The 27,485-nt window shown below is 39.0% G+C and overlaps 1 protein-coding gene across 1 annotated transcript in view; it reads left to right on the top strand.

The window, feature by feature from the left end:
* Positions 1 to 27,485, top strand: part of ENTHD1 (ENTH domain containing 1) — a 105,015-nt gene that overhangs the window by 6,970 nt on the left and 70,560 nt on the right. Inside the window, exon 2 of the mRNA XM_028115568.1 lies at positions 11,763 to 12,005. Within this exon, the coding sequence (XP_027971369.1) occupies positions 11,763 to 12,005 (243 nt within the window). The remainder of the gene's footprint in view (positions 1 to 11,762; positions 12,006 to 27,485) is intronic.

Genomic DNA, 27,485 nt, shown 5'->3' with positions numbered 1-27,485 from the left:
CATTCTATCATAACTTTTATTATGGTATATTGTTATAATTGTTCTATTTTATTGTTGTTAATCTGTTACTGTGCTTAATTCAGAAATTAAACTTCATTGTAGGTACGCATGTGTAGGAAAAAAACACACGTAGGGTTTGATACTACCCACAGTTTCAGGTATCCACTAGGGGTCTTGGAAAGTATTCCCTATGGCTAAGGGGAGGCAACCGTATTATAGGGGGGAAAAGTTGAGAAAACAATTCAGAAAACTTGGAGAACAGGAGAAACTTGTTTTCAAATAGTTTGTTAGTTAACATTTCAAATAAGATTCTCAGTATGCTTTTCTTCAACCTCCAGACAGCTTTTCAGATAAAGTAAATTCAAAGCAATGAGTCTAATTATTAAACTGAAAAAATTTACAATAAATACATGACTTTCATTATGTTTCCAGATCTTGGGGACACTCTATTGTATTATAGTTTTGGGGTTTTTTTAGGTTGACAATTGAACACATTGCTTTAAATTTAGAGGTACTTTACCTGAAACAGTGTCTAGAATCTATAGAAAAACATTGAACATATTAATTTAAAATGTAACCAACATACTGTTTAAGAATAAGGTTATTCTGTATTCCCCAACTTTTTGGACCCCCTATATTAGCAAACAAGTCTATAGCATTTAACTACATGACAAAGACTCTTCTAAACACTTTGTACGTATTAACTCATTTAATCTTCATAATAACCCTTTGAGACAGGTTGCAGTATTGGCCCCATTTTACTGATGAGGAAAGTAAGATACAAAGAGGTTGAATAGCTAGTTCACACTGTTAGTTAGTGGCAGAGCCAAGATTATTAACTAGACGTTTTGACTCTAGAATCCATGTTCTTAATACTATATTGTTGAATGAATGATTGAATGAATGAATGATGTTATCCCCATTCTGCTCGTGCTGTTCATTCTTCTGCTGCACGCTGTCAACATGTGTCACGTCTCCAGACTTGGCCAAGTGTTTAACTAGTTATATATAGCAGGATGGAGCACACAGGAAGGACCTGAGAACTGAACTAGTTGTGTTCATTAATCTGGGACAGGAACTGAGAAGTTTATCCTTTTTTTCATCTGTTTCGGAGTTATTTTAGGCCAAAGATGGTACAAGACATGTATACTTAATACTCTTTACTTGCGGCAGTCATGGCTTAAAATACCCTTCACTCAAATCTAACTAGTTTTGTGGTCTTGGACAAATAGCTAGATGCAGTTGGCATGGCTGGGCCCGTTTCTTTTATCTCAGTTTTAGGGCCCATTACAAGTTAGATTCAAACTCATCAGAAAGGGTGCCATGTTCCTACAGGTGATTCAGGTCTCCAACTGATAGTCCCGAATCTCCTTGACATTCTCTCCCTTATGTGCACAGCATCTCTAGACCTCTGTCATGCCTCTGTCAGAGCACATTCATATACATGCCCATATCTCTTGCACAACTGAATTTCTAAAGGGCAAGAACATCATCCCTAGCACTTACTACATTGCCTGGGAGTAGGATCACTCAATAGATATTAGATGAATGGATGACTAATACCTTAATACTTTTATACTTTTAGTGGATTTATAGCAATTGACTTTCTCTTAGGAATATAAAAAATATAAATGTCAAAGTTGACTCCTTTAACCATAAAATTTCCGTCTCTTTACTATAAATTACTTTTTAAAATAGATTTTTAATGTTAACAGTGCTTTATTGAGATATAGTTTATATACTATAAAATGTGCAGCTCTTGAGTGTACAATTTGATGAATGTTGGTAAGTATAACCAATCACCCATATCAAGATAAAGAACATCTCCATCATCCCAGAAAGTTCCTTTATCCCCCTTTCTAGTCAATTCTCCCTCCTTCCTAGAGGCAACTGCTCTTCTAATTTCTTCTGCTGCATAAATTAGTTGTGTTTGTTCTTGAAATTCACACAGATGGAAACATATGTATTCTTTTGCCTCTGGCTCCTTTATCTCCACTAATGATTTTGAGACTCCTGTATGTTGTTGCATATATCAGTAGTATCCAATTTATTGGTGAGTCCTATTCCATTATATGAACATCTCACAGTTTGTTTGCCCATCTTCTGTTGATGGGCATTTGTTGTGTGTATAGTTCTTGGCTATTATGAATAAAGCTATTATGAACATTCTTACGTAAGTCCTTTCGTGGCCATACATATTCAGTTCTGTTGGGCGTATGCTTAGGAGAGGCATTTCTGGGTCATAGAGCAGGTGTATATTCATTCTTCTAAAGAGGTTTTTACCATTTCGTACTTCCACCAGCAGTGTTTGAGAGTTTGTTGCTCCCCATCTTTGTTAGTACTTCAATACTGTTATTCCTTTTTTGTTTTACCAATCTGATGGGTATATGGCGTTGTTTCAATCTCCATTTCCCTGAAGAGTTGTTGAGCATCTTTTTGTATGATTTGTGGACATATGAGCATCTTTTCCCTATTCAAGCATGTTGCCTATTATCAATTTTTAATTTTCTTTGCTTATTTTTGATTTAATAAGGTTTCTTTATACATTTTGGATATGAGTCCTTTGTCAGATATATGGATTACAAGTATTTTCTCCCAAGTTTGTGGCTTGTCTTTTCACTTTCTAAATGTCTTTTGATGAAGTGCAGTGTTTTTTCCCTTTATGGCTGAATGCTTTTGTATCTTGTCTGAGAAACTTGCCTACCCCAAGGCCATGAAGGAATTCTCTTATGTTTTCTTCCAAACATCTTACAGTTTTAGCTAGGTCTGTGATTGATCTAGAATTAACTTCTGTGTATATTGTGAGGTAGAAGTAAAGTTCATTCTTTTCCATGAGGTATCTAGTTGTTTGAGTTATTAGATTTTAATAATAGAGCATTTTCATGTTTGGTATCTCATTTGAGCCTTACAACATCTTAAAGGAATGAAGGATATGTGTTATCTCTCTTACAGAGATGAGGAGCTAACACTCAGACAGAATTAATTATTTAGGTAAGGTTGCACAGCGAATTGATGACTGAACATGATTAAAGTTCATATATCTTAATACTATTTAGTCCTATTCTATTATTATGCTACACAGCCTCTCCTAATTGAGTTTTTAAAAATATCCTAACAAAGTTTCACTGAACTACTAGAGTGAACTTAATTAAAATTGTCTGAAAAGTACCCAGTTGAATGCTTCATTCCATTAAATTATTTATTTATACAAATTGTGGTATTCTTTTTATAAAACCAATTCAGGTTCTTGGAAATGTGTGCATTATAGATTTATGTATTACTTTATTCTCAATTAGGTAAGTCATGAGGTTGCAGTTAATTTTGTTTAAATGGGCCATTTTATATGTACATACACTCATATTTAAATTAAAAGTAGATTTTTTTTTTAAAAGGTACACATTTTCGGGCACCTGGGTGGCTCAGTCGGTTAAGCGACTGCCTTCGGCTCAGGTCATGATTCCAGGATTCTGGGATCGAGCCCCACGTTGGGCTCCCTGCTCCACGGGGAGCCTGCTTCTCCCTCTCCCTCTGCCTTCCACTCTCCCTGCTTGTGCTCTCTGTCAAATAAATAAATAAAATCTTAAAAGAAAAAAAAGGTACAGATTTTCAGTGTTGTTAAAGTTATGTCGGGGCGCCAGGGTGGCTCAGTCGGTTAGGCATCTGCCTTCCACTCAGGTCATGATCCCAGGGTCCTGGGATTGAGCCCCACATTGGGCTCCCTGTTCAGCGGGGAGTCTGCTTCTCCCTCTCCCCCCTGCTCCTTCTCTCTCTCTTGCTCACTCTCTCTCAAATAAAGTAAATAAAATCTGTATTAAAAAAGGTTATGTTAAGCAGTTTTACTAGAAGTAACTTAGTATGCACTGGTGATATTACTGCCATTTTAGTTTTCCACCATCATTGTCAGTCATCTAATTTGGGGAATTAGATGCTTCACACTTATATCCATGGCTGATTTTGTACACCCTACCTCTCTGCCTCCAGGATTGGCCTTACCCATTTGCTCACTGAAGTCTGAATGCCTTAGAGTAGGAAGTAAGCCTTGTAAGCCAGAGTTAAGAGATACAAACCAAAATGTAAAAAGCAAAGACTCTGGAAGATGTGATTCATTTATATATTTATATATTTACATTTACAATATAATATACATTCATATATTTACATATATTTTGAGGAGGAGGAGGAGGTTGTTTTTTGAATTCAGGTTCTCACAGAAGGGGAGAAAATACCAGGTATTTGGGCAATGAAAGGGTTTAGAGAAAGAGGGGAAGTGGGCAAGTAGGAGAAAAAAGGAATGATTGGAATTTCCCTTTCAAGGTGATTATAATAAATTAAACAGAGCCAAGATATCTGGAAAGAGTGAGTTCAAGAAAAAGAAAATATTTAAAAGTGTAAAAGAGTTGCTTTAGATTTTTGGTTAGCTGAGTTAAGACACTACAAGTTGAATAACTGAAATCTGAGGATATTCCTTCTTTTACAGGAGGGACAGAAGGTGGTGGGAGGGGGCGGGAGGGCAGTGGGAGGCAGGCCGTTCCCAGGCGTGTGGGGTAGTGGCTAAGTAAGCGCTGTGGGAAGAATCTAGCTTCCCGGTGCATCAGACTTGATTTTCTCTCTATGGCAGTAGTCAGAATTCTTTAACAGACCCCCTGCCCCCATGGATGGTGGTGGGTGGATTCATTAGTGCGAGATGGTTGGTGGTGGTTGGATTCATTAGTGTGAGGTAGATGTGCTCATTTTCAGAGAGGTGGGTTAATTAACACAAGGCCGCTGAACAAATGTGAGCTCCTGTAACAAACATTCTTATAGTTTTGATGAACAAATGAATTTCCTTTAAACAAACATACAGGCTATGGGTCATCATAAGCCTGTTCTGTTATTGTTAAAAGTTACTTAAAAGTTATATTACTGTGAGTTCAAACAAAATCTTTATACCTAAAACAGTTGAATATTTTGGATCACCTTTTGCTCCTTTGAACAAATATAGTCATTGGTCATCACAACAGCAAGAAACAAACCGTGATTCTATTTAAACTTAAATATGCTAGTCCAGCCAGTCTTCCCACGTTCCTCTTTACACATTGTACACACGTGGACAGCGGAGTACAGTAAACAAACAAGGGAGAATAACCAGTTTAGCACTTTGGTGCTGTGTCAACACAATCATTCTCTTCTCAAGGTTCTCATCAAATGAAAAAGCTTACATTTGTATGATAAATTCAGTCAAAGAAATTAAAGTCTATATTGTGGTCTTTCTATATAGAGCCAGTCTCTACTTTCTAGCTTATTATTAACTTTATGACTTTGGGAAATTTTTTTACTGCCCCTAAACTTACTCTTCTCATCTGCAAAATGGACTTAGTGAGGACTGGAGATAATGTCTGAAAGTCAGGCACCTAGTAAGTCATCAGTCAGTATTGACTAATACTATTAATCCTTGGCATATTTTTACTTTTATTACTTTTATTTCCTGCAATGTATGTTCATGTCCAAATAACGCTCAGTGCAACCATTCACTAGGAAGGGCTTTGCCCTGTTTCCACAGTTTCTGCCCATCCGATGCACCTTGCCCACACATCTGTTGAAGCACGCTGCTGTATGACCCAAGTACATGTCAGTCTCCTTCACTGGACTGCAGGGTTTAGAGAGCTGAAGTTACTTTACTGGTATCTCTGTTTCTTCACCCGGTTTGGTGGAGATGCCAAATACATGTTTGCTGGCTGAACAGCTGACTAGTGGGCTACTGTAGGTCCGAAGTTGGGCTCGGTAACTTTTTCATTTTTTTTTTCATTGGTAGGTTTTAAGAGCTTCTCATTATCCTAAATGTTCTTCTGTTTTTCTACAGTGTTTCTATATCTAGGTTTATTTTTATTTATCCTGTTTAGTCTTTGGAGATCATTTCTGATGTAAGGATTCATGTCTTTTCTGTAAAATTTCCAGCCCCTTTTGCTCTGAATATTGCTTTTTTGTGATTACCATAATTTTCTTCTTTTGAAACTTCTTCTAAGTGAGTACGGGGCCTTGGAATCTGTCCTTTATGACTTTTAATTAATCTTTTTAATCTTGTTGCCTCTCTGCGTTGTATTTTGGAAGAATTCCTTAATACTCTTCTTCAATTACCAACTATTCTTCGATTATCTCTCCAACTGTTAAATTCTGGAGTTTATCTTGGATGTGGAGGGTTTTTTTCTTTTTAATCCCACTGACTATAATTTTCATTTCTAGGATTTTTAATTGGCTCTTTTCATATCCATCTATTTTTATTTCATTTCTGCCTATTTTTGTTTTGTTTCACAATCTCATATTTCTTGTTGTGGATATGATTCCTGTATTAACCTCTCTTAATCGCATTTACTTAAAAATCTTTGTTTAGGAGGCGGCTGGGTGGCTCAGGTGGTTAAACGTCTGACTCTTGATTTCAGCTCAGGTTATGATTTCAGGGTCTTGAGATCAAGTGCCACATCGGGCTCACGCTGGGCATGGTACCTGCTTGGGATTTTGTCTTCCCTTCTCCCTCTGCCCCTCCACCCCTCCACGCCTGCTTCATGCATGCGTGATCTTTCTTTCCCTCTCAAATACATACATACATACATACATAAGTAAATGCATAAATACATAAAAATAAAAATCTTCATTTACAATTTTAAAATCTAACAATATAGAATATTGATTTATAGAAGATCTTACAGCATATCCTATAGAACATTGATTTCATTTGGAGTGAAGTTGTGTTTTGATTGCTGCTTTTATCAGCCATCTTTCATAAGCATTAGATTTTTTGTAAAAAACTATGTTGGAATGTTAGTCTTCTATCTTATTTTGACTGGGAGAGTCTTCCTCCATCATCTATGTTCACCCTCTTATGTTGGTTTTCAGTTCTTGCCACCCAGGTCCTTAGAGGCTCCAGTATAGCCCTTACAAAGGCATCTCAGGGCTCATGCCCTGTGATAGAACCAGAGTGTCTTAGATGCAGTCACAGAGGCGGGGGGTGGCCCGGTTTAGTTCCCAGCCTTAAGGCTGCACTCCTGTCTCCTGGCTTCCGGACCCACAGCTACAAATATGTGACAGCCCAGGAAGCAATTAGCAGCTGGTTTTTTTCCCCTTCTTTTTCTTTTCTTCTCAGTCTTTTCTCACAAACACGGATACCCCCTAACATCAAAGAGTGAGACCAGCTCTGGTTCCCTAACACCTGAGGAGCTGAGCTCCTGGCTGCTAGATCAAGAGCCCAGCAGCCCTGGGGCTTCAGCTCTGCTCATCACCTTTTCATTTCTCATACATTTCTGGTTTGTGGAGGTTTTTATCTTGTTTTTGAGACTGGTAATGTCTATTATTGCTGTGTATTTGGAGCAGAGCAGAGGGGTACTTTGAAGCATGAACTTACTGGGCCAGCTTGACTGAAGGTTTTTTTTAACTTGAAAATAACACTGTTGGGGATACTCTTCCCCTCCCTCCCTACGCCCACCCTCACCTTCAGAGACATTGTGGACGATAGAGGGTAAGGGAGACTTGAGATAAGTAAACAATTCAGAACTCCACAAGCAAGATACGAGCTGGGCCTGAACTAAGGGAGATGGAGAAGAGAGGATGTGTTAGAAGGTACCTAGTTGGTACCATCAGTAGACATGGGGTACTGAGTGTGGGAAGGTGAATGTTCATATTTCAGGCTTAGAATGGAGATAAAATTCATTGAGAAAGGAATATAAGAAGAAGAAGAAATTTTGATTGGTTAGTGGGTCAGGTATGGAGGGAGGGGTGTTAGATATTTTATGACCACAGTTTCAAGCCTAATACATGTTTTTCTAGAAGTCTGGTGTGTGTCTTTGCTGCTGGCGCATCTCATTGCCCAACATCTGTGAATTTACCGTATTTCCAGATCCCTTTACATGATGCTCATTTATGCATTTACAGACACTCCTCCCCAGCATCTGGGACATTTTTCCTCAGCATGTTCCTTCATTTATTTAACAGACATTTCTGAAGTAACTCTTAAGCAAACAGGTATAATTCTGGCCTTCATGGATGTTATGCTGTAATGGAGGAAGAAGACACTTACCAATCAATAAGCAATTACAGGCTGTGGAAGTGCTGTAAGAGACAAGTGCAGGTGCCTGAAGAGTGTGGAAACCAGGCCTGAGCATGTATGTGCAGGGCGAGCTGGGAGGGGCTTGCTCTCTCTCAGCAGGAGGCTTCCTGAAGAAGTGAAGTCCAAGCTGGTCCCTCTGCCTGGATGTCTGCAGGGCTGGCTTTTTCTTGCTGCTCAAGATGCAGGTGATACAACTTTTCTTCACTGCACCACAACTTGATGTTTAGCACCTCACTGTTCTTTATTTCCTTCAGAGCATTTATTTTTATCTGAAATTATCTTGTTTGGGGAATCTCGTCTATTTTTTCCTCACTTGTGCTTCTAGAACAATTCCTGACTTACGTGTTCAAGAAATGATCAAATGACTGCCTAAGTGAATAAGTGAGTATCTTGGGTATTGGTCTGGCACATAGTTGCTCTAGTAATTTGTATGTCCTTGTCCGTTGTCTGAGTTGGGGATGCCTCCTCAAGTTGGCTTTCTGTTCGTTCATTTTTTTATCCTGTTGACTCTCCCCTCCACTGGGCCTTTCTGATGGGGGTTGCTGATGGGAGCATACCACCCTCTGGCCAAGGGGATGGGCGTGTGACTTTCAAGCTGGGCCAAGCCAAGTCATTCTCCTGGGTTTTTCCAACTTGAATGAAGGAAGAGGGAGGCTTCTCAGTGGCAGAGTGTGAGGCATGAGCTGTCTGTGGCCATGTCCACATTCAGATGGAGGAAGCCAGTGTGCAGGAGGAGAGAATGAAGGTATTACACAAAGGAAAGAAGGGCTGGGAGAGGGAAAGGGAGTCCTGGTAGTTCTCCAGTCTCTGCCTCTTTTGTACTTGAGGCCCAGCTTCACAACCCCTGGTTTTCCCATGGCCAGTTCCATTTGAGTTTCTGTCACTTAAAACCCAAAGATCCTAATTAAAACAGAATATAGCTTTATTTTTACTTTACCCTTCACCTCAGTCACAAGCTTTACGTCTTGATATATCTTTGGGTATTGATCTGGTTCACAGTTTGATTTCTCATTTCAGAGAATCCATGTTCCCTCCCTCCCTTTGTCTGCCCTCTCCCTCTCCCTCTCCCTCTCCCTCCCACCTTCTTCCCCCCTTTTTCTTTCTCTCTCCCAGACACAAAGGGTTACTTCCTACATGTGTTCTATTCCGGTACAATTCTGCCTTAGTAAGGAGGAGATGCCATCTTGTTAGTACTATTGTTATTATTTAACTCATCCTTGAAGCACATTTATTGGGTTCTTGGATTTTTTTTCACTTTCAACTTCGATGCTTTAGAACAGCCAGGTTTCTACTCTCCAGCATCTCGAGGGTGGTGGGGAGGTAGCCAGGGCAGTACACAGCCTCAAGTAAGAAGTAAATCGCTGTGGCTTGACCTTCCCCATCTGTCAACCTGCTCCCTCAGGGAGGAGCCCTGATATTTCAGGGAGAAGTGCTTTGTCACTGCGGCTGAGTTTCTGCTTGATGTACCTGCTTGGACCTTTGAACTTTTGTATCTGCTTTCAAGTCCCACCAATTCATGCAGACTCCAAGCGAAATAATCCACATCTGTCCCATAATTTCTAGTTCTGACCTTTTGTAATCAAGGGTGTTGCAAGAAACTCTTTCAGGCCAGGCAACTTTCTCAGGCAGCTCCATTGTAAATTGGTATTCAGTATCTTTCATCCATCTGGTTCCATTTGCACTATGTCAGGGAGAAAATGGAGACTTTTGATAATTTGCTCCTTTATCAATTCATTTACAGAGTAAAGATTTATTGAGTATCTCCTATGTGCCAATCATTCTTCCGGACACTTGGAGATACTGGGTGAATGAGGCTCTCTGCCCTCATGGAACTGGTATTGTAGGTGAGGAAACAAACAGTAAACAAGTAAACAAATGTATATATAAAAATATTATTATGTATTATTATGTATATATACAAATAAATATACACAAAAATATGCATTTATATATACACATACATATGTAGGTAAGGGAATAGAGAGTGATGGGAATGGGGCTATTTTAGAGAGGGTGGGCAGAAGGAAGGCTTCTCTGAGGAGGTGACATTTGAGTAGAGACTTGAATGAATTAGAGACCTAACCATGCAGAGTCCCTGGCAGCAACAGCTAGCACACAGCTTGAAGGAGACACAGAGCCTGGTGTGATTACAGAAGAAGGCAGTCAGAGTGGCTAGGGTAGAGGGAGAGAGAGGAAGCAGAAGGAGATGAGTTTTTGTGAAGTTAGAAATGGAAAAACAAGTTTTTCACCCCTTCCCCAAACCAAGCTACAGCAGTTTTCCAGGGAAAAAGTAGTGTCTGGCACGTCGTCCCCAAGGGCTGACAGTTCCAGCAGGCTTCTATCAGGCGACACTGAGTGGTAACCCAAAACACTGCGGGATTTTTTTGTTTATGGACTACAAATTACTCATAGGAAATTAAGGGTATCAAGAATAATACAGTTCACAGCAGTTATACAAGAAGTTTGGAAGGTGGAAGTGACTAAGAAATGAGATTAAGAGTAGATAAAATAATCTTGGGAAAGACGGCAACTTGAGCAAAGGTTTCTGCCACTGTCCATAGCAATCCTTAATGAAATGACGGGCAGAGAACAGGTTGGCCTCTTTTGTCTAAATGCACCCTACATTTGACCATTTCTCATTACTTCCACTGCTAGTAATTTATAGTTGGATGTATTAACATTTCAATTCATCATGCTTAGAGCCCAAAATGAACGTAGTAGTGGATCTTTAGGGACTTTTCATTTTACTTCTGAAAGAAGACTTGGGAAAACATAAGATGTTATAATATGAGTTGGTCCGAAGATGTGGAGAGGGAAGTGGTTTTCCTTTATCATTTTTCATGGGAGGGGATTGAGAATAGTAACAATAATGCCATATATTGGAGTGAGTATACTTTTATATCTGTAAATTACACTGAACAGATATGCTTCTACTGGTTTTCACATAGAAAACTCAAGCACAGACAGACCGCCTAACATATCAGAGTCACACAGATGGTTAAAGACAGCATTGCCGTTAGGATTCTGGTCTTAGACTGTGCTCTGGCACTCTATTAATGGCATCAAGTTGTTTTGAAAAGCTGTTATGTCAAAGAAAATCTAATGGCCCTCCCTACTCTTGTTCCACCCCAATTGTACTCCTTTAAGGTAGCAGATATTAACATGTGGGGACCCAGCTGGTCGTCTGCCTGCCCATCCATCCATCCATCCACCCACCCACCCACCCATGTACTTCTCTATCAACTTCTCTCTCCTATACATACATAATGATTGATTTTCCTCTGTGCTTTACCAATTTGAATCATACCATGCCTATTACTTTAAATCTTTAGCTGTATGTCATGGTAATATATCTAGATCTAATTCATTTCTCTTTTATGCCTGTATTGTTTGATTTATTGCAGAGTGTATATTGCTTTTAAAAGAAAATAGCATATTTAAAGTGAAAAATTTCATGTCCATATGTGATATGATTTCAGCATACATTTATTTTCTTCTTAGGGTGTAAGAAATGGAGTACTTACTGACAATTCCAGTGAAACTTAGTTTTCCCTGTACATTTGCTACAGATTTTTTTGCTTTGCTACGTTGCTTACATTTTTTTCCCTAATTTTCTTTAGAATAAAAATTAATTGTAACCTCAATGAATATTTCCTTACCTACGCAAATTCAACGTATTTTTCAGGTTATTATATCCGGGAAAAGTCTAAGCAAGTCATAACATTGCTGATGGATGAACAGTTGCTGCGTAGAGAGAGGGAAGTAGCATGTCGGACAAGACAGCGCACCTCCTACTCTATGACATTTCCTAAAAGATTACCTGGTACAGCTAACTCACCAACAGCATGTGCTTCTGCCCACACACCAGAAACTCCTGCTTCAGAGAAGAAACGTAAACTTCTTAAGGTTGCAAGGCTACATAATAAAAGTACGTATAATGAACACTGTCCTACAGTGTAGTAGGTATCATTTAAGAACAATTAAAAAATATAAAATTAGGTTTTAGTACTGAAATATTAATACTATATGAGTATTCCTATTATTATGTTAGACATTGTACTGTACAAAACAAAGATGAAGAATAATAGTAGAAAATTTTATGACTATTTTCTGAATGCAGTTTATCTGGGTTTCAAATAAAACGGGATTTTTGAGCTTAAATGGTATTAAAGTAGTGACTACTTATTTGGCATCATGATTCATTTTAAGATTTTAATCATAACTGGAATGTGAGACTCAAGGTCCGGGTATCTGTGCATTTTGTGCTGTTTGATCCTACCAATCAAGAAATTAACATTTTCTTAAATGTGCCTCACAATTCTGGAAGTCTCTAAAACTCCTACAGGACGACAGTGCCTCATATTATATAACTCTTTCCTTTGCCTAAAATTTTAAATATGAACTGAACTTTTTTTTAAAAAAGGGATTTTTTTTTGTAATGTTATAGAAGTCAGTAGGAAAATGAAATTATCTTTTCTATTAAATTTGCTAAAATATAAAGGAATGCCATTGTGCTCTATCTTCTCCAGTACAAACCCTGTTGATAAGTTTTGTATAAGAAATGGACAGTTTGAGGAGGCAAAAAGCATTAAAGAAATGTGACTTGACTCACTGTTCCTTGAAAGGAACTAAACTTCGGGTGCTGTAAGTGAGGGGCACAGCAGGAGTAACATAGAGTTGAAAGTATTTTCAGAGGCTTGTCTCCTAGCTTTATCATGTAACTCTATTAAGCAAGATCCTGAAAGAACTGCAGGTATTCAGTATGAACAGATGTTCCAAATGTCAGTTAAGTATGGAAATTAAGAATGTTAATAGTAATACCAACATGGAGCAATCTTGCTAAAAATCACTAAAGTACTTCTCTGACTCAGTCAAGAGTTAAATGTTCACTCAGTTTGTGCTTGTGTGGACTGGAGAGATGGAAAGACAGTAAAAGACAGCAAATGCCATCTACGTCCTTCTAAATGTAGTGAAACCTCTTTCTTTAGGGTAGCCATTTTATTTTGAAATAAATCTCCAGGAGTGGTAAGAGACCCATTCCGAAATTTTCTCATGGAAGCCTTCGGTTCAAACTAATACAGAAAAGGAGTTACAGAGTAAAATCACCAATTATAATTCACCCAGAGTTTCTTCACTCCTTTTGCTACTTCTCTGTTGCCTTTCTTGTTCTCCCTCCACTGCTTTTCTCTCTTCCTTTCTCTTTCATTTTAAACTTACATTTATGGAATTTATTTGAAATTTGGATATCAAGCAGAAATTTGAAGCTATAGCAGTGAGGAAAACATAGTCCCTTTCTTTCTTTCTTTTTTTCTTAAAGATTTTATTTATTTATTTGAGAGAGCAAGAATGAGAGACGGAGAGAGAGCACAGGAGAGGGGGGAGGGTCAGAGGGAGAAGCAGACTCCCTGCTGAGCAGGAAGCCTGATGCGGGACTCGATCCCGGGACTCCAGGATCATGACCTGAGCCGAAGGCAGTCGCTTAACCAACTGAGCCACCCAGGCGCCCAACATAGTCCCTTTCATCATGGAGCAAATATTCTAGTGACAGAGACAGCTACTAACCATACATAAACAAAATAGATATAAAATATTATGTTAGGAACAAGTCCTATAAATAAAAGGAAAGCAGTATTAGGGGACAGAGAGTGACAAGGATGGCTTTACTTTAGGTCAGGGAGTGAAGGAAGGCCTTTTGGAGGAGGTGGAAATTTAGACAGAGACCCAAATGAAGTGAGGGGACAATCCATGTATATCTGGGGTGTTCCGGGAAAAGGGAACTCCGGGTGCAAACTGGAGGGAGCTTGGCTTACTTACCTGTAAGCTTAGGAAATGAATCTTTAAATTGCCAAAGAAGTAGCCCAGCTCTGAGCCATTTTTATGATTCATACAAGGAAATCAAGTTTATTGCTTTATAGTCACTGCTTTTTTTTTTTTTTAAGCCCAAATGATATTTGCTATAGCTTTATGACACATCTTATTCACTAAACTGAGCTTGGAATGACTTTTAACTATTTTTAAAAAGTCAGTCTACCTTCAAGTGAAGTTTTGCTACAATTAATTTTTTTTTCATATCAGTAAACATGTATTGACTACTTAACTAAATGCCAGACACTGTTCCAGGACTGGTAACCAAATTGGGTGTATTTCTGCGCTCTTGGAAGTTATATCTAGTGATGGCTTTCAGCCTGTTTAAAAAAAAAAAGATGTTCAAAAGGAGTTTTGGTGAATGATGGCATCATCAAAATGAATTTGTAGTAAGAGTACTATTTAAAAGTGAATAGTGAATGTTTGGGTGTAAAAAGTTAGTAAATTTGTTAAAAATCTATTAAATTATTTAAAAACTTCAACTGGAGAGTGAGACAGACCGTAAGAAACTCTTAATCTTAGGAAACAAACTGAGGGTTGCTGGAGCGGAGGGGGGGTGGGAGGGATGGGGGGGCTGAGTGATGGACACTGGGGAGGGTATGTGCTATGGTGAGCACTGTGACTTGTGTAAGACTGATGAATCACAGACCTGTACCTCTGAAACAAATAATACATTATATGTTAAAAAAAAAAAAGAAGAAGATAGTAGGAAGGGAAAAATGAAGGGGGGGAAATCAGTGGGGGAAATGAACCATGAGAGACTATAGACTCTGAGAAACAAACTGAGGCTTTTAGAAGGAGGGGGTTGGGGGGATGGGTTAGCCCGGTGATGGGTATTAAGGAGGGCACGTATTGCATGGAGCACTGAGGGTTATATGCAAACAATGAATCATGGAACACTACATCAAAAACTAACGATGTAATGTATGGTGACATAACATAAAATTTAAAAATAAATAAAAATAAATAAAAACTTCGTTTATCCATCACTATGTATATATACACATACACATACTAGATACATAGATGTGTGTGTTTGCATTCAAAAAAGAGTAATTGTATTAAGCTTAGCAATACTAACCGTTTCCATGTAGACATTGAATCTGAAGCTGTATTTTATTTATTTATTTATTTATTTTCAAAGATTTATTTATTTTAGAGAGAGAGAGCAAGTGCGCACAGAGGGGGAGGGGCAAAGGGAAAGAATCTTCAAGCAGACTCCCTGCTGAGCATGGAGCCCAACGTGGGGCTGGATCTCACAACCATGAGATCATGACCTGAGCTGAAACCAAGAGTTGGGTGCTTAGCCGACTAAGCCACCCAGGCACCCCAGAAGCTGTATTTTTTTAAGATTTTTTATTTAATTAATTGATTTATTTGACAGAGACACAGCAAGAGAGGGAACACAAGCAGAGGGAGTGGGAGAGGGAGAAGCAGGCTTCCCGCTGAGCAGGGAGCCCAATGTGGGGCTCGATCCCAGGACCCTGGGATCATGACCTGAGCTGAAGGCAGATGCTTAACAACCGAGCCACCCAGGCGCCCCCAGAAGCTGTATTTTAAAGGAAGAAAGAAAACTGACAATTTGGTGTGTGTGGGGTGCTGAGGGAGATAAGAAAATAAATTGGGGGAGCATTCTTAGTGGGACAGAAGTAGCAAATGAAAACTTGAAGATAGATGGATCGATTAGAATTAGGCATTCCCAGAAGTGATGGTAGAAGAGGCCACAAAAATGTTAACAGCTTAAACATAATAGGATTTTTTTCTCTCTTCTAGAAATTATCCAGAACTAGATATTCTAGGACTGCTACGATACGGCTCTTCATGATGTCAGGGACCCAGGGGTCTTTCTGTCTTGTCACTCCACCAGACTCATCATGTGACTTCCACTTCATAATCCAAGATAGCTGTTTGAGCTCCAGCCATCACATCTGACTTCTAGCCAGTAGGAAGGAGAAGAGCTTAAAAATATGAATATTCTGGGGGTACTTGGGTGGCTCAGTCAGTTAACTCTCTGCCTTCAGCTCAGGTCATGATCCTGGGGTCCTGGGATCGAGCCCTGGGTCGGGCTCCCTGCTCAGTGGAGAGTCTGCTTCTCCCTCTGCCCTTCCCTCTGCTTGTGTTCTCTCTCTCCCAAATAAATAAATAAAATCGAAAAAAAAGTATGAGTACTCATTCCCCTTAAAGACACTTATTGAAGTTGCTCATAACGTGTTGGCTTGCATATTATGCTTTAGCACTTAGTCACTCGTCACTCCTAGCTGCAAGAGAGGCTGAAAAATCTTTATCCTGGACAGCCAATATGCCCGGATTAAAATTAGAATATCTATTGTTAAGGAAGGAGAGAATAAGTATACGGGAGAATAAATAGTTCCTACTATAATGGTAAAGAAAACAAGAAACGAATTAATCATGTTAATACATGGTTGTCGGACTAAATGGAATAGAAAACATAAATTTGAATATGTCGGAAAATGTAGACAGGTCATTGAGAGTTCATAAAGGACATAATGAGCAGTATTTGGAGAGTTCACATCAGTACCACTAGCAACTAGGAACCACTGTAGGCCTCAGAGAACAGAAGGGATGTTTAGCTTAGTCACAGAACTTAGCTTTCTTATCACTGAAAACAGCTGTTGGTGGAAGATAATTCTTATTGCTTTGTGTAGAAATGAAGGCGATATGAATTGGGGGGAAGCTCTGTAAGAGACAGTTGTTTCAATCCAGCATCTCGCTCTAGGGTTATGGAAACGAGGGAAAGGTAATGTGTAAAGACAGAATATAGAGAGGAAATGGGGTAAGTAGATGATGTATTGGAGAAGAAAGAGAAATTGAAAACGACTAACATTTCAGTTAGAGAGGCAAGTGATGATATTACACAGGTGCATTTCCATCAGGCGGTATTTAAAGACATCTCTAAATTATTTAGTTATATTGAAATGTAAAGTTGAATGCATTGCTAGAAATCTGATTCCCAGGCTTTAGGATCTAGAGCTGAAACAGCTGTGCCTAGCTTCTTTGTGGTAAATTAGCAAGGGGAAAATGTACTTTGGAGAAGGTGTTATGCACACATTACTACCTCTACTCCTTTTTTTTTTTTTTTCTATTCCTAAATGTTTTCCCCAAGTTTTAATTGTGGTAGATGGCTTGGGAAATTTTTTGTTTAGGTGATTTTATTGTTTGAAGGAAGAGATGGATTGAATGATAATTGTTGTTTGATGTACATGTACTCCTACTACAAATTCATCTCCATGATGCCATCATTCACCAAAACTCGTTTTGAACATCTTATTTATTTATTTATTTATTTATAAATATTTTATTTATTTTTTTGACAGAGAGACACAGCAAGAGAGGGAACACAAGCAGGGGGAGTGGGAGAGGGAGAAGCAGGCTTCCCTTGAGCAGGGAGCCCGATGTGGGGCTCGATCCCAGGACCCTGGGATCATGACCTGAGCCGAAGGCACACGCTTAATGACTGAGCCACCCAGATGCCCCTTGAACATCTTTTCTTAAAAACAGACTGAAAGCTATCACTAGCTATAACCTCCAAGAGAGCAGAAATACACAAAAACTACATGTGCACAGTTAAACTCGGCTTCTCTGAGCTGTAAGCATCAGTGTCACACCCTTTCCTTAGAGGTGATAATTATAAAAACCATCACCAGAGACATTGCTTACAACCAGACCAGCAAAGCATTACCTCTGTTGGTCATCCAATCTTCCATAAAGAGCTCTTTCACTAAAGAGCTATTATTCACTATTATTCTTTGCAATGGAACTTTACTTGTTTTTTTTTTTAAACTTTTTTTTAAGATTTTATTTATTTATTTGAGAGAGAGAGAATGAGAGATAGCACGAGAGGGAAGAGGGTCAGAGGGAGAAGCAGGCTTCCCGCTGAGCAGGGAGCCCGATGTGGGACTCGATCCCGGGACTCCAGGATCATGACCTGAGCCGAAAGCAGTTGCTTAACCAACTGAGCCACCCAGGCGCCCCTGGAACTTTACTTGTATCAGAGAAGGATTACTCTGGTCTAGGTTAAATGTAGTAGCACTCTGTATCAGGGATATATTTCCCTAAAAATCATGTATGTTTCCTGTTGGACCAAAAGTAAAACTTCAAAGTAGTCTTCATGCTTTTATAAGCACAAACACCAGTTACTTCCTACGGTGAACCTTGTACTAACAGAGCCGATGTGGAGTCATACTTGGTTGCTGTGTCACACACAGTCTAGATGCCAGGGCTTACGGTACAAATGGCAGTTCCTACTAAAACACTGCACTGATGAATGTCAAGCAGTGATTTTTTTCAACTTAAACAAATGTACAATAAAGAAAATAACAAAATAACAGTAGTTTCATCTCTATCACCCTAAACCAACCACCATTAACATCTTAGAATATTCACTTTCAGTCTGGTTCTTTTCCTTCTTCTTTTATTTTTTTATTTTATTTTTTTATTTTTAAGTAATCTCTACACTCAGTGGGGGGCCCAAACTCACAACCCCAAGATCAAGAGATCCAGAGTTGCAGGCTTTACCAACTGAGCCAGCCAAGTGCCCCTATTTTCCTTCTTTTATTTTTGTTTCAGAAAAAAATTATTCTTGTAAAAACAATACAGGCTCAAAAACACTAAAGAATCAATCATTTCCAATCTCATCACTCAGAAACAGCCATAATTCATGTCAGATGAGCATAAATTCCAGGCATCTTTTTGTGCATATATACATATAGAAAATGGATAACTAGACAGAACTTATTTTTATAAAAATGACATTGTACTAGAGGCATTTTTTTTTTTTTTACTAAAAGATATTTTAAGTCTACTTCTAGTGATAAGACTTACTAGGGGCGCCAAGAAACTCATTTATTGCATAGTAACCAAAGGCTGTAAATGATGGACCATCACGACATTTCTGGCCTCACTAGGGGCATGGGAAATCTTCAAAGATCTTGCCTTCCAAAAATTTTAATTAATTAATTAATTTAATTTAATTAACAAAATAAGAACAGGACATGTGAGCTAGAGTCAGAGTGACTTGGAGCTGGTGCCTGTAGGACACGGCAGGTGCCTGTTGGAGTTGAATTATTTAGGGGCACTTGTCAATAGTTAAGAAAATGGTTTGGGGCGTGACTGGAGCATTGGGAAGGAAAGCCTGGGTTTGCTGTGCTGAACCCAGACACTCCAGGTGGGACTGAAGTGATTCAAGGTAGTTTTCTCTGGAAGAAAAAAGGTCAGTTCACAAGTTAGGTCCATAGGATTCCCACTAATTAAAGTCAGGCAATGAGCTCACAATCCATATTACCAACCCAGGAAAAAATGAGTAGCCCCCAAAGATTGTAGATAGTAGAAAGGTCAGATACATGATGTAGAATAGCTATGCATTTAAATATCTAAATAAATAAAGGATATATCTAAATAAATAAAGGCACAGTGTTGATATGGGGAGGTGATGCATGTGTCAGAGAGGGGTAGAAAGAAAATCTCTGTACTTCCCTCTCAATTTTGTTGTAAACCTAAAATTGCTCTGAAAAATAAAGTCTTAAAAAGACATACACACAAGCAAAAGCGTCAAAACTGAATTTATCCTTCTCTAAATTAATCTAGCTATTCAAATGTCAGTTATATCTGTCATCGCCTGGCTCCTTGGGCCAAACCAAACTCTAAAAATTAAAACTGTTTTACTTAAAAAAAAAAAAAAAAGATTATGGGGAACCTGGGTGGCTCAGTTGGTGAAATGTCTGCCTTTGACTCAGGTCATGATTCCGGGGTCCTGGGATCGAGCCCCACATTGGGCTCCCTGCTCAACGGCGAGTCTGCTTCTCCCTCTGCTTCTCCCCTGCTTGTGCTCTCTCTCTCAAATAAATAAATAAATAAAATCTTCTGAAAAACAGAACATTAGTCACGCATATCTGAATTTGAAAAATGGACACTTACGGAAATGAGAGAAACCATTGAAATCAAAAACTTAATTTGAAATAAAAAACTTAATTTAGTGAACTAGAAGATCTGTCCAAAGGAAAAAGAAAACACAAAAGCAGTGTTAAGACATACAGGACACATCTGCAGGAGAATGACAGTGACCTCTCCTCTTCAGCTACAGTGGAGGCCAGATGACAGTGATACAGCATTTTCAAAGTGCTGAGAGAAAATAACAGCCTGTGATTATGTACCCAGCAAAACCGTCATTCAGAGATAAGGGTGAAATATTTCACTTACAGATAAATAAAAATCCGAGAGCTTACCACCAAGAGACCTTCATTAAAGGATATACTTCAAAAAGAAGGAAAATTATTCCGGAAGAATGGTTGGAAATGCAAGAGGGAGTGACTAACAAATAATAAACTTGTATATAAAATAAACACTTTCTGTGTAAAATAGTAATGTCTAACTTTTGAGTTTGAAAAACAACTAAAGTAGGGGGTAGCCATGGTATTTAAGTTGGAAGTGAGTCTACAGAATTCAGTGTTCTAAGATCCTTATATTTTTTGAGAGAAGGGGAAGGATATTATTTGACCCTCAACTTTTATTTTATTTTTATTTTTTTTAAAGATTTTATTTATTTGTCAGAGAGCACAAGCAGGGGAGTGGCAGGCAGAGGGAGAAGCAGGCTTCTCACTGAGCAAGGAGCCCCATCCTGGACTCGATCGCAGGACTCTGGGGTCATGACCTGAGCTAAAGGCAGACACTTAACTGACTGAGCCACCCAGGTGTCCCAACTCTCAACTTTTAAAAGTAAATGTGCATGATAAACTTGAAAGGTTTAACCCCAAAAGAAGAGAAGTAGCGTGCATAAATTCCAAACTAGTGAAAAAATAGAATGAGAAAATACAAGTTTATAAAGAGCAAGAAGCATGGGGCTCCTGGGTAGCTCAGTGGATCAAGCATCTGCCTTCGACTCAGGTCATGATCTCAGGGTCCTGGGATCAAGCTCCGCATTAGGCTCCCCGCTCTGCAGGGAGGTTGCTTCTCTCCCCCTCTGCCTGCTGCTTCCCCTGCTTGTGTGCTCGTTCTCTCTCTCTCTCTCTCAGTCAAATAAATAAAATCTTAAAAAAAAGAGCAAGAAGCATAGATAAAGTGGGATGGATGGAAATAAAAAAGGTAAAATCGTAGAAATAAGTCCAAATATATTAACAATCATGATAAATATTAGTGGATTAAACTCATTTTAAGGCAGAGATTATCAGATTGGGGGAAAAGAAGTCCGGATATATACTGTACACATAAGTTCACATAAAGATTAAAAGCAAATGGGTGGAAAAAGATAAACCAGACATATACTAAAGAAAGCTGATGTGGCTATATTAATGTCAGATAAATAGAATTTAAAGCCAAAAGCATTATTAAGGACAATGATAACAGGCTTAAATCCCCAGGAAGACATAACATTTCTAAATGTGAGTATACCGAATAAAATAACTTCAAAGTATAAAGAGCAGAAAATGGTAGGACTACAGGAAGAAATTGAAACATATCCCATTATAGTAATGATTTTAAAATCTCTCTCTCAATTATTGATAGATCAAGTAGATAAAACATCTTTTTAAAATATGGATTTTATAATTGATTATATTATAAAGAAAGTCTTAACATTTCAAAGAATCGATATTGCACAGACCACTTTTTCTAGCAAAAATGCAATTAAGTTTGAATTTTAAAAATGTAAATCAAAAATTTTCAGACACTTAAATGTGGAAGTATTCCATTGAGAATCAGGTAGAAAAAATGTGCCCATTCTCCTTGCTTCTGTTCAGCTTTGTACTGTCCCTAGCCATCACAATAAAGTAAGAGAAATTAAAAGCGAAAGTATAGAAATGGAAGAAAAATGTATTTGCAGATGATAGGATCTTCATATAGACAACTTGAAAGGATCTACAGACATATTAGAAATAGAGTTTTAGCAAGATGGCTGGCTACAAGATCAAAATATGTAAATCAAGTTATATTTTTATGTGTCGGCACCAAACAGTAAACATAATTTTTTAAAAATACCATTTATAATAGTAAAAAATCATTATCTACTTAGGGATAAATCTTTAAAAAAAAGATGTACAAGACCTGTACACTGAAAATTATAACACTTAACTGAAATACATTAAAGATGACCTATATAAATGGAATGATATTCATGTTTGTTAATAGAAATACTCAGAAATGTAAATATCAATTCTCTCCAAATTGCACAAATTTAGTGGAGGTTTTCCTCAAGCTTGGCAATAGTGACATTTTAAGCCAGATAATTCTTTGTTGTGGGGGCTGTCCTGTACAATGTAGGATATTTAGCATTATCCCTGGCCTCTACCCACCAGATGCTATTAGTACACATCTCTTCCTGTTGTGAGAACCCAAACTGTCTGCAGACATTGTCAAAGGTTTCCTGAGGTCCAAAATTGCCCCCAGTTGAGAACCACTGATTCAGTGCAATTATAATCAAAATCCAAAAAGGATCTTAAAAATTGAATTTGATGGGCTGAATCCCGGATTTATCTGGAAGAATCAAAAGGTCAAGAATATCCAAAACATTCCTGAAAAAGAATAAGGTGGAAGGCTTGCCTTTCTGGGTGACATGACTAAAGCAAGAGTCATCACGACAGTGTGGTATGGATGGAGGGATAGGTGCCTGGGCCAATGGAACGAACTGTAGAGCCCAGCAAACAGACTGTGCAACTAGGTTATCTTAGTGTATGTGACAGAAGTGGTGTTCCACATTGGTGGGGAGAGGATGAGTTAATTCATAAATAATGCTGGGGCAATTATTTATTCATATTGAAAAAAGTGAAATTAGGTCTCTACCTCATATGCACAAAAACAAATTCTAGAGGAATTAAAGACTTAAAGGAGAAAAAATAGACGTCAGAATGTTTAGAAGAAAATAAAGAAGAAATCTTTTTTACGTTGGGATAGGGAAGGATTTCTTAAACATAACCAAAAAAAGTGCCAACTATTAAAAAAGCATTTGTAAGTTTGACTCTTGTGGTAGGGAGAATTCTGAGAAAAAGTCCCAATGATCCTTGTCTCTATGTAATTCCCCTCCCCTTTGAAAGGTGGGCATTACCTGTGAATGGGAAGAGTTCTCACTCCCATGATTATGTTACATTATATGTCAAAACAGCCGTCAGAAAGAATGAAATCTTGCCATTTGCAATGACATGGATGGAACTAGAGAGTATTTTGCTAAACAAAATAAGTCAGAGAATGACAAATATCATATGATTTCATTCATGTGGATTTTAAGAAACAAAACAGATGAACATAGGGGGGAAGGGAAGGAAAAATAAAGTAAGATAAAATCAGAGAGGGGGACAAACCAAAAGAGACTCTTAACTATAAGAAACAAACTGAGGTTCGCTGCAGGGGAGGTGGGTGGGGGATGGGGTAACTGGGTGATGGGCATGAGGAGGGCCCTTGACGTAATGAGCACTGGTGTTATATGGGACTGATGAATCACTAAATTCTGCCTCTGAAACTAATAATACACTATATGTTAATTAATTAATTATAAATAAACATAAAAATAATGGATATCCTTTGTTTACTGGTATAAAATGCTTACCATTTGGTAGTCATTTTCAATTAAACAAACTTTTTAATGAAGTCACTTAACATTCCAAAAAAAAAAGGGAGTATCCAGGTGGGCTTAATCCAATCACACACCCTATAAAAACAGAGTTTTCCCCAGCTGGCGGCAGAAGAGGAAGTCACAGATTCCAAGTTGAGAAGGATTTGATGCACCCATACTGGCTTGAAAATGGAGTGATAAGGAATGCAAATGGCTTCTAGAAGCTGAGTGATCCCTGGTTGCCAGCCAGCAAGGAAACGGGAACCTCAGTCGTACAACCACAAGGAAACCAAATTCTGCCAACAACCTGAATGATCTTGGAAGTGGCTTGCCTCTCAGAGTCTTCAGAGAAGAGTCCAGCTTGGCTGACACCGTGATTTTGGCCTTGTGAGACCCAAAGCAGAGAACCCGGTCAAGCCTGCCTGGGCTGCTGAGCTATAGAATGGTGGCATAATAAATGGGCATTGTTTTAAGCCACTAAGTTTGTTGTAATTTTTGGCAGCAATAGAAAACTTCTAAAACTATATTAAATTTAAGAATTGTCTCTTTGTCAAAAAACACCCTATAAAAAGTGAAGAAGACAGTCCCAAACTAGGAGAAAAATTTCTAGCATATGTAAGTGACAAAGGATTATCCAGAATATATAAAGAATTTCTGCAAATCAGGGAGAAAAGGACAGCCCAACGGAAAAATAGGAAGGAGACACGGAAAGCATTTCCTAAAAAAAAGAGGAGGAAACATGTAAGGCCAAGAAACATTTTTTTAAAAATGCTCAACCTTGTATTGTTATATACAGTAGCAACAATTCTAAAATGAAATATATGAAAATACGCCATTTACAATAACTTCCAAAACCATCTAATGCCATATTGTGAGGAACGTCCTTCTGTTCCTTGAAGTACATTCTCTTGTACATTTGGAGTCTATTTTTTGCATGCCATCTTCCCCTCTCTCTCTCGCTTCCCCCTCCCTTCCTCCTTCTCTTTTCCTATTTTCCTCCTGGAATGTGTTTGTTTAGTTGCCGGGGCTCTTTCCATCTTGCTGATGCTTCGACAGCTCGCCCCAGGCAGTGTGTTTTGAAGGCAGTGAAGAGTAAGGGTTAAGCGCTTAGGTCCTGGCACCTTACCGACTGGACTTGAATCCTGATTCAGACTGTGTGGGCTGTGTGCCCTTGCACATGCAAGCCTTTGGCGCCCCAGTTTTATCTTCTGTCAAATGGGAATAATATGGTTTCTATTACAGAGTTGTCGTAAGTAAAGGAGGTGATATAGGTACAGCACAGTCATATTTGGCAGTCACTGGCTCAGATGCACTTAGTGATTTCTTGACTCTTCCCACCATGTCTGAGACCGGTTTGTTTTCTTCACCAAGTTGCAATTTGTGTTCTGTTTCTTATTTTATTCATTTTTCTGCAGCAGTGAGGAATGGGAGCCTTCATGAGGCCATACGCGATCTCGTTTAGAGTACCTGGACTCTGCTCTGTCCTCTGAGCCTTTTGTACGGGATCCTGCTCATCCTGTCCAGCTGGGAAAGGTGTCCTGCCGCCGTGGGACGGGGAGATGCTCTTGAACTTCAGATCATCCACCCAATTCAGTGTGAAACTGTAGCTTTCACTTCCGTGAAAGTGTTAGCATCTGTATTTACTCACTCTGGTACACCTCTTTTTTTCCCTTTACCAATTTCCACCTCTTCTCAGTCATAAGGAGTGAGAAAAGCATTGTCCGCTCAGTTCTCCTTGTTCCAGACATGCGGATAGTGATGAGAAATCTCAGAATCTTGTCAACTCATCGCTATCACCTTTGGGGAACAGGGGATGCTTTCTTTGGCCACCAGTCATTTTCCTTTAAAAAATTTTTAGTTGTACCTGTTTCCGTGTTAGATCGCTGTTGTAAATTTTTTTGGATTAGTTTTGACTTTTTTTAAAGTTCTTAAGTTTTAGGCAATGGAAGTGTGTGTTTTGCAGGCAGTAAAGATGTGTTGCAGTTTCAATGTACTGTCAGCCTAGGATCCAGCCCCCGCATACTTAATCCTGCTTGTGTAGTGACTCTGTGCTCCTTGTCTCTGTGGCTGAGTGCTTAACACAGTCTGTGCGTTTTCCTGTTCCCTGTTGTTCTTAAGTAAGAACTACTGGCAGTGTCTCAAATTCTGTATGCTATTGTTAGCAAAACACAGAAATAAAATTGCCTTAACTCCCTTTTTAAGATTTACTGCAACAAAAGTTTGTCCTTTCTCACCTTTTCTTATCTACCGATTTAAAATTTAATTTTTAAAAGTGCTTAAACATCTCTGCTTTCTTATTCTCTTTTCCTGTTTTCGTTGAAAAAAAAAAAAGGCTTTTCTCCACTAATCTCAAAATCCACCTTTCAAAAAAGACTTACAGTACTCACACTCTACCTCCAGTCCCTCTGCAGCATTTCTCAGAAGTGAATAGGAGCATAGAGGTGGGGTCTAATAGTGAACGTTGTGGTGCCCCCACAGCACCCCTTCTTTAAGAGCAAGACACTCCTTCTTCCCTCGGCTGCTGGGAGGGTTGGCGTCTGAGGGGTCTCAGCGCAGTCTTTCTCTGGGAATTCCTAACAGTTGAAGAAAATCTCTTTGCCCAAGGTCACAACCCCTTCCTGAGGGAAACACATCCAGTGACCTGTGGTTGTGGCTGGGCTGCTCCCTTGCTTCAAGGCAGGACAACCGGGAAGAGCCATCCCAGCTCCCCAGCTCCTGGCAGGATGGGTCGCAGCCTCTACTGCAGCCGCATCAGTTTCTCCCATGGCCCAGTCCTGCCTTCCAAGCTCCGCACGGGTCCTGTTACAGAGAGTACTCCCTAATGAATCTCCCTCATACAAACATGAGCCTTGGGATCTGTTTCCTGGGGAACCCCACCTATGACAATGGTTTTTCCTCAAGGTTTAAAATAGAGGCGTATCATAATATGTGTATATCCATGAAGAAAGAGAATTATAAAGCAAATGGAGCAAAATGTTAATAATGGGTAAACCTGGATGAAGTTTATAGGAGTTCTGTGTACTATTCTTGCAGCAATATTTCCGTAAGTTTGAAATGATTACAAAATGGAAGTTTAAAAAATTAGGACAAATATCAATTACTTGAAGATGCTTAAGTGCAATTATGCTCCAAGACAGTGAAGTTGTTAAGGTTCCCAACTCGTGATTCTGCAGAAGTTAGATAAAAAGATAATCACTATGAGACTTCCATATCTTATCAGTTCATTAGCCCACAGTGTTTTCTTTGGTGGATGCATTTTCTTTTCTTTTTTTTTTTAAGATTTATTTATTTGACAGAGAGACACAGTGAGAGAGGGAACACAAGCAGGGGGAGTCGGGGAAGGAGAAGCAGACTTCCTACAGAGCAGGGAGCCTGATGTGGGGCTCGATCCCAGGACCCTGGGACCATGACCTGAGCCGAAGGCAGACGCTTAACGACTTGAGCCACCCAGGCGCCCCATGTGCTCCATTTCTTAGGTGACCCTGGGATCATGACCTGAGTGAGTCAAAGGCAGACGCTTAGTGACTCAGCACCCAGCTTTTTAAAGCTGATTTTGTTAAGTAAACACCTTACACCTGAAAGGACACTGCCAATACATAGCAACAATATTTATTAGATACCAAATAATAAGTGGAGCAATTTGGGAATTTACTCAGTTTATGCCGCATTTCGATTCCAAAGTGTGCTCTTGCCTTGTTAATGTCTGATTGTTTGAATGTCAGTTTGATATCTCATCTGAGAAATATCACAGCACCTGCCAGTTTTGCTCTGTGGTATTATCTGCGTTGTACAGGCTCAATGAAATCTGCAGCCTCTCTCTCGATGGTTTCCTCTCAGCACCTCCAGCCTTGGTATCTAACCTCTCATCTTCAAATGACCCGATAGCATCACCGCCTCAGCGTCTTCACTTTTCCCTCTGGGGTTTCACATTTGCACACGAGTCCTCCTGGCTTGTGATTTCACCATCTCAACTGATAAATAGCTTCT

This window comes from Eumetopias jubatus, unplaced genomic scaffold (assembly GCF_037043125.1).
Source record: "Eumetopias jubatus isolate StellerSeaLion01/CBP00866 unplaced genomic scaffold, mEumJub1_p1.0 scaffold_8, whole genome shotgun sequence".
NCBI classification, from domain to species: domain Eukaryota; kingdom Metazoa; phylum Chordata; class Mammalia; order Carnivora; family Otariidae; genus Eumetopias; species Eumetopias jubatus.
The sequence above is the reverse complement of the archived record's forward strand: the minus strand, read 5'-3'. Positions and strand labels throughout refer to the sequence as shown.